Source organism: Periophthalmus magnuspinnatus, chromosome 6 (genome assembly GCF_009829125.3).
Source record: "Periophthalmus magnuspinnatus isolate fPerMag1 chromosome 6, fPerMag1.2.pri, whole genome shotgun sequence".
NCBI lineage: Eukaryota > Metazoa > Chordata > Actinopteri > Gobiiformes > Gobiidae > Periophthalmus > Periophthalmus magnuspinnatus.
Genome location: NC_047131.1, coordinates 8196690 through 8211830, shown reverse-complemented (window position 1 = coordinate 8211830; position 15141 = coordinate 8196690). Strand labels below are relative to the sequence as shown.

The following is a 15141-nucleotide window of genomic DNA, read 5'->3' as shown; positions in this document are numbered from 1 at the left end:
TGTGGATGATTATCCTGCATTCACTGTATGTCGGATCCTGGATGTGCGGTGTCGTGGCAGAGGCTGTCAGTGCCTTGTTGACTGAGAGGGCTACGGTCCTGAAAAGCACTCCTAGGTGTCTTGGCCTCTCATCCTTGATCCTGGCTTGCGCTCTGACTTCTATCGCTCCCATCCTGGCAAGCCTGGTGGTCTGCCTGGTGACGTCCATTGAGGCAAGGGTACTGTGAGGATCCATTCCTGGTTTTGCCTTTTCCCCTCTCCCTCTCCTCCTCCCATCTGTGTTCTGGATGGTAGCTGGCACCGTTTTCTTCACCAACAGGTGCCAGCTACCATTCTGACTGCCTAGTATCCTGCCTGCCTATCTTCTTACCTGCTCACCGCCACAATCCTGTTCCACCTGCAAGATGTCAAATACTCACCTTCCTGTAATAAACTTGTTAAAAACTTACCTGCTGACTGGTCCTTCTGTGCCATTGTACACCGTGACAGATCTGCTTTTACTATCCAAATCAGACCTAACCAGGACTAAACCAGGACTAAGATTTTAGCAGTTCATTTTTTAGTCTTCTCTCAAATGTTCTTGGATGATTTAAAGTAAAGCTGTGTAACATTCTGGTGATGGCACATCAACTGCATGATTCCACGTAAACAGAAAGCTAAAACCAATCTTCGGAGACAGATATGTTTTATGTCATACTGTGGAAGATTATATCCAAAGAAACAACATTTCCATAGAAAAAAGCAGGTGGAGGCTCTCATCCAGGCCAAATAAAAGTCATAGTGAGTAGTGAGGACGCATCTTTTTCTTCAGTTTTTCAGTGCAATTAAAAACATCTAAAATGAAAATAGACTAATTGTTTGTGTTTATTTTTTGCTAAAAAAAAAGTTACATGATGGGATATTAAATTGTTTAGAAAAGTTTCAAATATAATCAGCAATATAAAAGAATGCAATTACATAAATGCAGTGCACCATTATATACAAAGGATTACTGAAGCACAGTTGTGGAATGTAACAAGGTAAAAGTAGTAAAAAAGTAGTAGTAGTAGTAGTACCTAAAATGTATAGTTAAATACATTTTGAAGTGGATATTTTTTACTTTTACTTAACTACTTCACTGTTTGAGAGCAGATATCTATACTTTCTACAACACTACATTTTAACAGATTTGTTTTATTATTGTTTGAGATTGTTTTTAATCCATTTACTTCAGTAAAACATAACTCCAAATATGTTTTTTGTTGAAACAACATGAGTTATTTTTTAGTGTCATTCCATTGTGTATTCATTTGAACGTGTCCTTGTTTTGAACTCAGAAGTTTTATAGTTGTTAGTGATTTGACACAGCGCTCTTGTGACTGGTCTAACCCGTATGAAGGAGGATGATCACAGCTCAGATCCTCAGTCTTCTGGAGCAGGTCTGAACATGTACAAACTGCTCTGAGAACTGCTGGGAATGATCTAAACACAAGTTAAAATGAACTTAACTTGGAATCTGAGTGGGGTTTAGAGTAGTAGTTCTCATTCCTATGTCAAACTCAGCTTATGAAAGTCACTAGTAGCTGGAGCTGGCATTAAAGAGGGGCATTACGCTCCTATGGGGTATTAATTGCTAAACACATAAGATATTTAGATCACCATGGTACCTTTGATTGTTTTGAAAATTATATATTTGCCAAAAACAATAAAGGTTCTGAGTCTCCCCTCACTCCCCCCTCAGAGAGCTGTCACAACACAATCAATGTGCATCCTGCTAATGAAGCTACTGAACACTGCATCGTTTGTGAAGTTGTAGTGTATTGTTTTGCATCATGGTTTTGTATATTCATGGTGAATTATGGCGCAGGTCTTGATGTACACTTGTGGTCTGCTAACCGTAAGAAGTATTCAAATAGGGCCTGGAAGAGATTGCTAGATTATGCCAACATGCAATGATGACATCTAAAACCACTTCAGGAATGTTTTTGATGAGGGAACATTATTAACAAGATACAGTGGGGCAAAATAATTTAGTCAGCCACCAATTGCACAAGTTCTCCCCCTTAAAAAGATGAGAGAGGCCTGTAATTTTCATCATAGGCCCACTTCAACTACGAGAGACAGAATGGGGGAAAGAATCCAGGAAATCACATTGTAGAATTTTTTATCACAGACCTGTAACTTCTTTAAGAGACTCCTCTGTCCTCCACTCGTTACCTGTATTAATGGCACCTGTTTGAACTTGTAATCAGTATAAAAGACACCTGTCCACAACCTCAAACAGTCAGACTCCAAACTACACTATGGCCAAGACCAAAGAGCTGTCAAAGGACACCAGAAATAAAACTGCAGACCTGCACCAGGCTGGGAAGACTGAATCTGCAATAGGTAAGCAGCTTGCTGTGAAGAAATCAACTTTGGGAGCAATTATTAGAAAATGGAAGACATACAAGACCAATGATAATCTCTCATGACCATCAGTAACGCACTACGCCGCCAGGGACTCAAATCCTGCAGTGCCAGACGTGTCCCCCCTGCTTAAGCCAGTACATGTCCAGGCCTGTCTGAAGTTTGCTATAGACCATTTGGATGATTCAAAAGAGGACTGGGATAATGTCATATGGTTAGATGAAACCAAAATAGAACTTTTTGGTAAAAACTCAACTTGTCATATTTGGAGGAGAAAGAATGCCGAGTTGCATCCAAAGAACACCATATCCATATCTACTGAGAAGCATGGGGGTAGAAACATCATGCTTTGGGGCTGTTTTTCTGCAAAGGGACCGGACGACTGACCTGTGTAGAAATGAATGAATGGGGCCAAATATCGTGAAATTTTGAATGAAAATCTCCTTTCATCAGCAAGGGCATTGAAGATGGAATATGGCTGGTTGAGATGAACTTTAGTTATTGACCAAATACTTATTTTACACCATAATTTGCAAACAAATTCTTTAAAAAAAATCAGACAATGTGATTTTCTGGATGTTTTTTTTTCTCATTTTGTCTCATAGTTGAAGTGTACCTGTGATGACCATCTTTTTAAGTGGGAGAACTTACACAATTGGTGGCTGACTAAATACTTTTTTGCCCCACTGTAAGAAGGGGACAGTGTAATCCTTCATTTGTCCAGGAGTGATTCAGTGTAGAAACGGCATCAACGTTTTCAATTTGTACTCAATTTGTACTGGCTTGAGACACTAGAATTTATCTTACTCTGAGTTCACTACATCTAGCCACAAAGGAAGGAGTTTTAGAGTGAAACTGCCCTGCCCTGTTTGTTAGCTAACATCATTATGGGTCATTATGCTTCTGGCTTCTAGCTTTTGGATAGGAGCTGAAATGCCTTGATTTCAAAAACAGTGTCCAGATGACCACCGTTGAAACCATCTCTACAACATGGATGAAACCTACAAAAAAGTGGATTTTGCATAATAACCCCTCTATATAGTATTTTCATGCATCACTCAAAAGGAAAATAAATATGGAACCAGATTACATCACAAACTTGCAGCTCACACAGATATAAGAGGATGGGAAGGCATCTAACACAAATGTAAACACAACTTTTTTAAATACAACACTTAAACTAGGTTAGTCATTTCCACTCTCTCTTCCCATACAGAGAGGAGGAGAATGTGTGAATAATCCTTCGTCTCATATAAATCTCATGTCAAAGCAGATTACACAGCTTTACTTCCTGTCATACAAGATCTGAGCCTTTAAATCGGCCAATCACACGCCGCCCTGGGTCATTTAATTCCACCAATGACACACGGCGCTCACCGGAATGCCCTTGTCGCCGGGTAGACCTCGCCTCAGAGGAATGAATTAGATTTAAAAGTGTAACGGGATATTTCTGCTCCTCTCTCAGGGCTCCCAGCTGTAGTTAAGAGAGTAGAGACATGCGCCCACTAACCATTAAGGTCAGGCTTCAGTTCTCATTACAACTAACTAAGTCAACTCAGACTAAATCCACCTTCAAAATCACAACTGAACTATGTAACTTCTCAGGGGGAGGGACACCACCTCTTTGTTTACAAACTGTTATCCCTTTGCCTGAAATGTCCCATAGTATGACTTTAAAATGTATCTTCATGGAGACAAGGAGGCGAGGCCACCGGACCAAATTATAGATCTGTGGAAAGGTGAGCACAGCCTTGTAATTCAACAAATGCAAGATGGCAGACTCTCCACCTGAAAAGTTATATGGTGAATCTCATGGCTTTGGCTGGAGTGTTACACAGTATAGCATTATACTTCTCTGTCTCCATGAAGTTATGGGGACTATGGCTATTTTAGTTGTTGACTAGTCATGATTAATCAGATTAATCATTGCAGCATGATTCACAACTATAACAAGGTTTGTCCCAGCAATAACCGCAGTCTGAAAATCGTCTAAGGGTCTAGACCAGGACTAAACCAGTACTAAACCAAGACAAAACTAGCCTAGTCTAAACCCTTTCTAAACTCTTTCTAAACCCAGGTCTAACCCAGGTTTAAACCCAGTCTAATAGCTCTGACCCTCTTGTACCAAACTAAATCCGGGTATAAACACTGTCTAAACCCAGGTCAAAATCCAGTCCGGTCTAAACCGGGTCTAAACCTGGTCAAACCCTGGTCTGAGCCACGTCTAAAACCTGGTTTGAACCCAGAAAAAAACTCTGTCTAAACCCGTTATAGCAGCTCTCACCCTCTTGTGCCGGGTCTCTGCGGCGGCGAGCTGCGCAGACATTCTCTCCTGCATCTTCCTGCAGTGGGACATGACGGCCTGCAGCACGGCCATGGGGCTTGAGCCTGGGACTCGTGTGTCTTTGTCCCCAGAGACAGAGCACTGCATGTCCCTCTGCAGAGCCAGGAAGGGGTCCCTCAGCTGGAAGTGTCCGTAGCGCTCCTGAAGAAACACCTCCTTCCTCTGGGCCTAGGGAGCAAGGAGACAAGTGGATAAGTTACGAGGTAAGTTAGGATGTAAGTGAGGAGACAAGTGAGGAGACAAGTTATGAGACAAGTTAGGAGACAAGCTGGTGCTTTTCTCTCAACTGGATTTGACAGATTCACATATTTGTCATGTTGTTCTATCTTTTGACAATCACTTTCGGTGAAAGCCTTTCCAGATTCCATAGTGCCGCATGTATCAATCTGGTGTCATCCAGTTTAGTAGGGCAAAAAATGCATTTATGTTCCTTATAAACACTTCTTTCCATTGTCACAGTCTACTCTGGTCCAGTCCTGTTTTTCCAGTTGTCTTTTCCTCATCCTCTGTTGCCATGTCTTAATTCAATGGTTGCACACTAAGACTAAAGCCGAACAAAACCAGGATCATACCAGGTCTAATGTGGACTAAACCAGAAGTAGCCCAGAACTAGACCAGGACTAATCCCGGACTAAACTAGGATTAAACCAGGATTTAAAATGTAGCCTGCTCTCACTAATTCAATTTTATATTGATCTTCTCGATAATCCACCATGAACTTTGACCCATGTACCTTTCACACTTTAAGAGTTCAATAAAAAAAACACAAGAGATTTGTTAATAAAGGAATAATTGGTTTAGACCTGGTTAAGACCTACTTGAGACCTACTTTAGACCTACTTTAGACCTGGTTAGACCTGGTTTAGTCCTGGTTTATAATGAGCTCCCATTAACAGTATACCACCACTATTATCACATAGTGTATCATTTGCATTAGGTGTTGGTGGCAGAGTGGATTTCTGTGAAGAGGTCAGAGTTCAAAGTTCATCGGTTCGATCTCTGGGAAACATTGAGCTGCTCTCTCCAAGTTTATATTGATCTGTTCAATTGTCTGTCAATGCGCTACAGATACACTATGGCAGGAGTGTCAAACATATTTTCACCGGGGCCACATCAGCAAAATAGCTGCCTTCAAAGGGCTGGATGTAAAATAAATCTAACTACTTTTTTAACTTGTTAATTAACTGTTTCTGTATTTATTACTTGTTCAAGTTACAAATATTGCATATGCATTAGCCTAGATGTAAAAATGTGGCTGTGTAACTGCTGATCTCCTGATAAAATTACATTTTAAGACCATCATACCTTTTAGTTTACCCGAGGGCCACATAAAATGATGTGGAGGGCCACATTTGGCCCCCGGGCCTTGAGTTTGACATATGTGCACTATGGCGTTTTAGCCCTAGTTCAGACCAGTTTTAGTCCTGGATTAGACTTGGTTTAGCCCTGGTTTAGTCCAGGATTGATGCACACTTTGTTAACTTTCTTTAATCTATTAATTGGCCAATTTTACAATGTTGAATCTCACACTAACGGACTATAGGAGGATGGGAAGGCACCTCACACACAGGAATATAAGGGGATGGGAAGGCATCTGACATACAGCGATAGCAGGATCAGAGGGCATCTAGTACACAGAGATATAGGAGGTTTCCCATCCTATACGAGGATAACCATAGAGGGATGGGAGATCATCTGCCACACACACAGGGATATAGGAGAATGGCAGGGCACCTGACACACAGGGATACAAGAGGGCTGGAGGGCATCTGACCCGCAGGGATATAGGGGGATAAGAGGTGCATCTGAATATAGGGAGATGAGAGGGCATCTAACACACAGGGGGGGCATCTGACACAATGATACAGGAAGATGAGTTGTATTGTTCTTTTGCACATTTGTGAATATTTAGGTCAGGTGCAACTGGTTATGTAACACAGAACGCCCACAGACTCAAATATGTCTCACTAAAAAGCACACGTCAACTTCAAACCAGACACGCAACCAGAAAGACCCTCTCTCTGATCAAACCATTATTTTACATTTTTATAACTATGAAAGTTAAAAACACAAATATTTTCTCTGATCATTTCTTTCAGTGACAAGCTCCATTCTACCTCTGTATTTACCCAACCACACCACAACATCTGAAGAGTTTGACTATAGACATTTGACCAGCCCCATGTCAGTCTAACACTACAGGGATATAAGAGGATGGGAGGGCATCTGACACAGCATCTGATTATTAAAACATAAATTGCAAATCTAGTCGCACTTAGATATTTTTCTAAAAGTTTAGCCTTATTATGAAACTACCCCTGGTCCCCTTCATAATCCCTGTGTGGTGCCTCTGGTTCTGCTCCACTGTTTTCCTGTGTACTTACATGTATTAAGGAGGTTCATTATTGTAGGCCACACTTAAATTAAACTAATAAAGAGCTGACATTTAAAGGCCTGTGATGTCTGACTCACTGTTAGCAGCACATTCGCTACAGTTATTCAGCGCACACAGAACTCCCACTATGCTCGTTATCCAATCATAGTCTGATAACAGTCGGATTTCTCCAGAGAGCCAGTTAAATCACTCTTTTCCCAGTGTGCATGCAGAATATTAAAACGATATTCACAGTTATGGACTTCTATATGAATTTTAAATCAAACCAAAAGCCAAGCTATGTACTGACACTAAAAACTACTCTTAAAACTAGATACTCACTTGAGCATGTATGATATAACGTGACAAAAATCAGATAAACAAAACAAAATGTAACTTTTGCTTTTTTAGTTTTTAGATTGGCCAACGTCAGAACTGAATAAGATGACAGAGATATATTTAAATGGACAGAGCTAATCTGCTAGCTGCCGCGTTGCAAATAGGAAGTGAGTATGGGTGCACTTCCGGCTCTATTGACTCTGGCTCCAATTCACTTTCTATTAAAAAACTGTTGCCCCTCTCCCCGAAACTCTACATGATTCTGGCATTTTCATTTCGCTATTTTGTCTCTAAATCAAGATATGAACAGTAATAACAGACAAAATCAGGCATTAGCGTTAGCAGCGGGTTTGATTGATAACGTTGCTAAGAGTGCACTCCCTGCTAAACCAGTGGTGCAGCGGTGTTGCTGTTTAGGCTAGTAAGTGATATTTTTCGACGTTAATACCAAAATAAATACAGCAAGCAAATTATGAAGTTCAAAATTAACTTCACATAAAAATAATTACAAAATGCGATCTGCAGTATAATAAAACAGAGACGGAGTATACAGAGGAACAGGAGTGCAGTGACTTATTACAGTGTTTCTGCCTGAGTGGAGTTCTGAATTGTCTGCTCTGTTTCCTCCGTTAGCCGTTAGCTCGTGATGCTAGTTAGCGTGATAATGGAGAAATCAGGCAGAACTAAGGGGACGTCAAATCTGTGTCAAACATTTCATCATTCACGGATCATTTCCTCACACAAACATAAGAGGCGCCGAAAGGAGTTAGAATGAGACTTTAAAACATCATATAAATAATCATAACATAACAACATCATTAAAGAAGGCATATGCGATTCTACGATCTGTGTTTGCCCATTTGTGTATTTTAGATTTGAAAAATGGCTTTGCTAATAGGTACAAGGAGATAGGGGGTAGGTGAAATCTGAAATTTTTCTGAGCACTCTAGCCTTGAACACAGAACAATACGACATTACTGAAACATGCAGGAATCAAAATACAACTGAGTGAGATAATGAGAGGAACCATTATAACAAGCTTAAGACTTCATAAAAGTCATTTCTGCATAATATGTCTCCTTTATCACCATAGCAACAACAACAAAGAATCACATGTGTACAATTTGAGCCAGAACTGGCAACGGTCAAAGAGCATTCCCCCAACTGTTTTCTATGATCTGGCAACTAGACTGGAGTTAAGACGTCCTATGTTAAAATTGACTCTTGATGAAATGATGGTTTTCAAGTTAACAGGCACTTTTTACCTTTAGTTCTGTAAAGATTGGCAATTCCAGGACTGAAATTATCCATATGATTGTAGTGAAGGTGTGTGGAGTTTAAAAACACAGTGGAGCACTTCCTGTATTACCACATGAAATCACAAGGTGGTACAGTGTCTTTTCTGTTTGAGAGAAGAACTCAAATATGCAGGGTTTGTGTTTTAACATTCATATATCTCATCTCCGCCACTTTGCTCTCACAGCACAGAGCGTTCCTACAGCCACTGTCCCTCCTCTGAGCGGTCCTGCCCGAGCCTCTGTGCAGAGCAGTTCTGAATCTAACTTACAGGGAACCCACTTTTTGAACGAGCCAAAGTGGCAAAATGGGATTTATTTGTTCACTATATTAAAGGCACTTTGTCGACAGAAAGGGCAGATAAGGATGCGAGGAAATCTGATATCGCAGCATTAGGGCTAAATCCAGGTAAAGCCAGACCCGAATCCAGTCCACAGATGGGACTTAAGCAGAGTCAGACATAAAGGACCATCCAGATGTGTTGAATTTCATAGTTCTAAACCAGATCCAAACCAGAGCTAAACCGGGTAAAAGGCAGGTGCAAACCAGGTCTAAGCCAGGTCTAAGCCAGGTCTAAGCCAGGTCTAAACCAGGTCTAAACCAGGTCTAAACCAGGTCTAAACCAGGTCTAAACCAGGTCTAAACCAGGTCTAAACCAGATCCAAATCAGGTCAAAACCAGGTCTAATCAAGGTCTCAGTAGATGACCAAATCAAGATCAAAACCAGGAGTGTTGAATGTGACTGGACTCAGCTCTTCCTCCGCGATGGATAAACCAGGTCTAAACCAGGTCCAAACTAAGTCTAATCCAGGTCTAAACCAGATCTAAACTAGGTCCAAACCAGGTCTAAACCAGGTCTAATCAAGATCTGAATCAGGTCTCATCAATGTCTCGACACTGGACCAAACCAAGACCAAAACTAGGACCAAACCAGACCAGAGGTCAGTCCAATAGTGACGAGTGTCACTGCTGCTCCTTCACAATAGCTAAACCCGGTCTACACCGGGTCTACACCAGGTCCAAACCAGGTCTAAACCAGGTCTAAACCAGGTCTAAACCAGGTCTAAACCAGGTCTAAACCAGGTCTAAACCAGGTCTAATCTCTCCAGTGGACTAAACCAAGACCAAAACCAGACCCAGGTCTGGAGATAGGACTTCAGCACAAACAGTGGCCAGTCCAATAGTGATGAGTGTGGACTCTGCTGGCTCTGCTACTCCTCACAGGGAAGACTACATCAGCACAGTCCAGACCATTAAAAAAGTGCACATAAACCTAAGACAGTCCGCTGTGGTCAGGAAAAACTCTCTCCATCTCTGCTGCCAAAAAAAAAAAAAATCAATTCTGAAATACTAGTCGATTATAAAAACTTTTTTGAGTATCCCAATAACATAATGATATACAGACAATATAATGTCAATGGGGAAAAACATGTCTTAAAATATGTTAGTCAAGCTTTAAAGATGCTTAAAAACATGAAAAACAGAACTATTTTTTTAAACGGTTTGCAGAGGTCCAAAGTTATTCCTCACTTACCTTATGCATTCAGAACATCGTAATTACTCACCACAATGAGTTTATAAGCACATTTCACAACCCTCAGAGGCCAGAGCAGAGTTTTGCCTAACAACTAGCAAGCTAACAGTGCACTTCCTCATTCTTGGACAATAAAACACTTTGAAATTAAATGCAGACAGTACACAGCTGACTTGTCTGCTAACACTACCGGGAGCCACCTCGGAGAAAGAAGGCGCCTGATGTGTCTGTTATTAATGCTCAAATCTTGTTTTAATGAACAAAATAGTGAAAAAACATGAAACACAACGAAACAATATGAAGATTTTAAAATGACGAGTCTGGCAGCAGTAGTTACAGAGAGAGAGAGGACACAGTTTTTCAATAAAAGTGAATACCCAAATAATCTTGATTTGTCCATAATCTCCCTTTCTCTTCCTCTCCTCTCTTCTTTCTGATCTTCTTCCTCTCTCTCCCTCTCTTCTCTTTGATGATTATTTTTTAACCAATCGGCTCACGGCTCTGTCTCCGTTGCCGTGGAGACTAGATCTGATCCAGGACCATTTGTGGATCGGGTTTCTCACTTGCCTCTTCACTTCCTCCTCAGTCTCATCGCTCTCTGAGTCGGCAAAGCTACAACTCAAAAGTGCACATTTTAGGACAATAATCTCATCTCTAAACCAGGATTAAAGCAGGATTTAAAACTCTCAAATCGTGCCAACCTTTGGTCAGATATAAACCAAAATTTCAACCAAGGACTAAACCAAGACTAAACCAAGGACTAAACAAAGCCTAAACCAAGGACTAAACCAAGACTAAACCAGGCTAAACAGGGGCAAAACCAAGAGTAAACCAGGACAGAACCAGGACTAAACCAAGGCTTGATAGGAACTAAACAGGGATGTTATGGACTGAAGTGAACAAGGACAAACCCAGAACAAAACCGGGACAAACCTAGGACTAAACCAGGACTAAACCAGGACTGAACCAGAACCCAACCAGGACTAAACCAGGATTAAACCTGGACTAAACCAGGACTAAACTAGACTAAACCAGGACCAAACTAGGCCTCAGTCAAGACTAACCCTGGACTAAAAAGACCAAACCAGGACTGAAGTGAACAAGGACAAACCCAGAACAAAACCAGGAAAAACCTAGGACCAAACCAGGACTAAATCAGGACTGAACAATGACCAAACCAGAATTAAACCAGGACCAAATCAGGATCAAACCAGAACTGAAGCATATCTATGTGCAGGTTCCCATTGTTTTGTCTGTCAGGCTCAGTGTTATACTGTAATACAGATATATTATGTGAGTGTGTGATGAGATTACAGCAGTACAGACACAGGGGCAGATTGTGTTACAGAGCTCAGAGGAGACCTGAGGTGAACCAGATACAAAGAGGAGCACAGCTCAAACCTTTTGAAGGAAAAAAAGAAATTGTAATTTACTCATTTGAAATATTTCAATTAGATTCACAATCTGTGTTTTAAAATCAAGATTCAGTTCACAGAGCATATTTTGAACAAGTCCAAAAGTATTCACATTCTTCCCTGGTCTGGTCTGATCTCTGGTCACTGGTCTTTGGTTATTGGTCTCTGGTCTCTGGTCTCTGGTCTCTGGTCTCTGGTCCAGGCCTAGTCCTAGTTTCGTCTCAGTTTAGTGCCAGTTTAGTGCTGGTTTAGTTTCCCAATCTAGTCATAGTCCAGTTTAGTCCTGGTCTAGTCTTGGTGGTGGTTGTGGCCCAGAGAGATCCGGAGTCTAACCCACAACCTCCTTACTGAGAGGAGACAGGATAATCTGCCACAGTCATAATTAAAACACCCTTCAGTTGCTGTTACTAATCAATTATTTTGTGACAAACAGAGGCATCTGATTGGCTGAATGATGGCTAGTATTTTTGTCCTGTTAAATGAATAGAGCAGAGTGACCTACATTAGCCTCGTCTAAACCCAGAGGTTCCCATTTCACACACAGGAGCGTGTGAAATGCTCCTGTGTGTGCTCCTGTTTGGATCTGATCACAGTTTATGGTTCATGCTGGGTTCATCATATCTCATTATAACTTTAAAAATTGCAGTGATCAGTTGTTTGCCGTTAAATTGGGCTGGGACAGTTTATTGGAATAATGGTGACCAGTAGTTGATTAGCCTCTTAGTTCAATAGATGTGGAGCTAACAAACAGAAACTGTAGACAAACAGGTGTGTGAGGTCGATTTCACACTGACACTATTTAGGTCCATGTAAAAGATCATTCCCTCCGAGTGCGGTGCTCGTGGGCCGGTGTGAACACAACAGCCACATTCTCACTCACATCAGAGGGGGATCTCGGAGCAGCTCCTCTCGGACTCTGGAGTGGGCCGAGAGTGATGTGAACATGGCCAACCTCAGGCCAATCTACAAAGGCCACGGTAAAAGTAAAAAAGTTTGAAATTGAAAAAGTTTGAAAAAAAACTTGGATTATGTATTCTTGTACAAATGGGCACTGCTGTTTGACACGGTCGTCTGACAAGGGCACCTGGATCAACTAAATATCAGCGACAGTCTCCTCCTGCCTCTGTCTGCGCAAGTGGCCCTGGGTCTGTCTTTGTGTCATTTTCTCTGCTGTGACCAGTGTGTACAGTCATGGTCACAGCAGTGTATTTAGAAGAAAAGATTATTTTGTATGTAGTGATTATATCTATCTATATTTGATTTACAAAATGCTTAATAATTGGAACAGGTTGAAAATTTGCTGTGACATTTTTGAACCTTTTGAGTCTATGAGTCTTAATGTTTTGAAGGGTCGCATGCAAGTACACAGAAGTGGGCTGAGATAGGGGGTAAGTGAAAACATTTTCTGACCACTCAAGCCTCAATACAGCACAGGATTATACAGGCATGAAACAACTCCACTGTAATGTTCATGTTAAGTTAATGATGAAGAAACACCATTATAACAAATAAAATCTCATAAAGTACATTTTACATGACACGTCCCCTTTGAACAGAGAAAAGGTGAATGCATCAGACGGACTCACCCTCAGTGCCTCGATGACCAGGTCTCGTGCCTCCAGCTCTCCCTCCATGATACTGAGCAGAGTGAGCAGCTCAGGCTTACTCAGGTTATCCATGTTCAGACCACATTTCTGAAACAAACACAAAAACAAGGCTAAACGTTAATAATACAGGAATGCAAGATTATTTCTTAAAGTCCCCATAACAGGTTTGTTTGGGAAATTACAGTTTGAATGGATGCAATGCCCAAAACGCAAAGGCTGCAAAGTCTAAAGTATCATAATTTTCTCCACAAACGTCATCTCCTGTCTTATTCTGCTAACCCTGTACTTCTAGCTTCTTCTAGAGTTCTTCTACACTTCTAGAGTTTAAAATGTGAATTTTGAACAGAATCCAATTAAAGATGGACAGTCAGATGATACAGAGGATGCAGGGTACAGAGCATGGAGAGGAGAGGGTCTGATGGAGCAGAGGATTTACTTAAAGTTTACATTCCTTCACAGACACTTCACACCAGAGCAAAGACAAACACTAGAGACAAAAATGTACACAAGAATCTGGAGCATCTCAGCTGACAAGAAAATAGACAGAGGAGAGTCCTGGTTTAGTCCTGATTTAGCTCTGGTTTGGTCCAACCTTAGTCCAGGTTTAGTCTTTCGTCTCAGATTTAGCATTCTTTATTCCTGGTTTAGTCCAGGTTTAGTCCCAGTTTAGTCTCAGATTTAGTACTTCTATAGTCCTGGTTTAGTCATGGTTCAGTCCTGGTTTAGTTCTGCCTTAGTCCTGCTTTAGTCCTGGTTCAGTCCTGCCTTAGTCCTGCTTTACTCTTGGTTTAGTTCTGCCTTAGTCCTGCTTTACTCTTGGTTTAGTTCTGCCTTAGTCCTGCTTTAGTCCTGCTTTAGTGCTGCCTTAGTCCTAGTTTAGTCCCGCCTTAGTCCTGCTTTAGGCCTGGTTCAGTTCTGCTTTAGTCCTGGTTCAGTTCTGCTTTAGTCCTGGTTCAGTCCTGGTTCAGTCCTGGTTCAGTCCTGGTTCAGTCCTGCTTTAGTCCTGGTTCAGTCCTGTTTCAGTTCTGCTTTATTACATACAGCAGTTTGAGGGTCAGTGCTGGGAAGCCTCTCTAATGTGTCTGGTCTTGAATCAGATTAAACTCTCAGTCCAAACTGAGACTGGACTGGAGACTGCAGAGAACTCTGTGTACCAAACTAAGGTAGGGAGGGCATCAGGTTTAAAACTCTGCAAAGCAGTTCATAATATAACATATTCTTAATTGTCTACTGAATGGATGGAAATAAAAGACTCAGACAAACTCAGAGTTGAAACGATTCTAAAATGTCAAAGTCAGTTTTGATACTAAGGAAAATGCTCAATATCTATTTTATATTGACATTTTTGGTACAAAAGTTATAATAGTCTGCTGACTACTGCTATACTGTTATCTGGAGTTATGAACCAACCATGACAATTAGTTCAATCTGATTGGTCGTAACGTCACCACAGCTGAACAAGACGAGAACTCAAACTTGTTAAATCCAGTTGAGAGACATCTTTACCCCACAAATGCACAAAAGGACATAAGGTCTGTTTGCGTCGCCATGTTTGTTTTGGTGTTTGCTTTGGTTTGTTTTGGCATTTCACTGCTGGCTCCGCCCAAACCACAAGGTGCCTGCTCATTGATTGGTTTGAACCGCTGGTTTCCCAGCCTCCATCACACCAGTGGGAGCCGGGCCAGAAAGTAAAACAGGAATAGACTCGATATCCAATACTAATGATACTGATGATAATAAAAATACTCTTTATTTAGATGATAGAATGTGATTTTCCACATACTGGTACTTTCTTTGATATTCCCATGTGTCCTTATATCTGTGTAATCCCTCAGTGTCCAGTA

General features: G+C 41.2%; 1 protein-coding gene across 1 annotated transcript in view; it reads right to left on the bottom strand.

The window, feature by feature from the left end:
• cttnbp2 (cortactin binding protein 2) overlaps positions 1-15141 on the bottom strand; it is a 59803-nt gene that overhangs the window by 34407 nt on the left and 10255 nt on the right. Inside the window, exons 2-3 of the mRNA XM_033968314.2 lie at positions 13277-13384; positions 4673-4900 (exon numbers count right to left, since the gene is read on the bottom strand). Coding sequence (XP_033824205.1) covers positions 4673-4900; positions 13277-13384 — 336 coding nt within the window. The remainder of the gene's footprint in view (positions 1-4672; positions 4901-13276; positions 13385-15141) is intronic.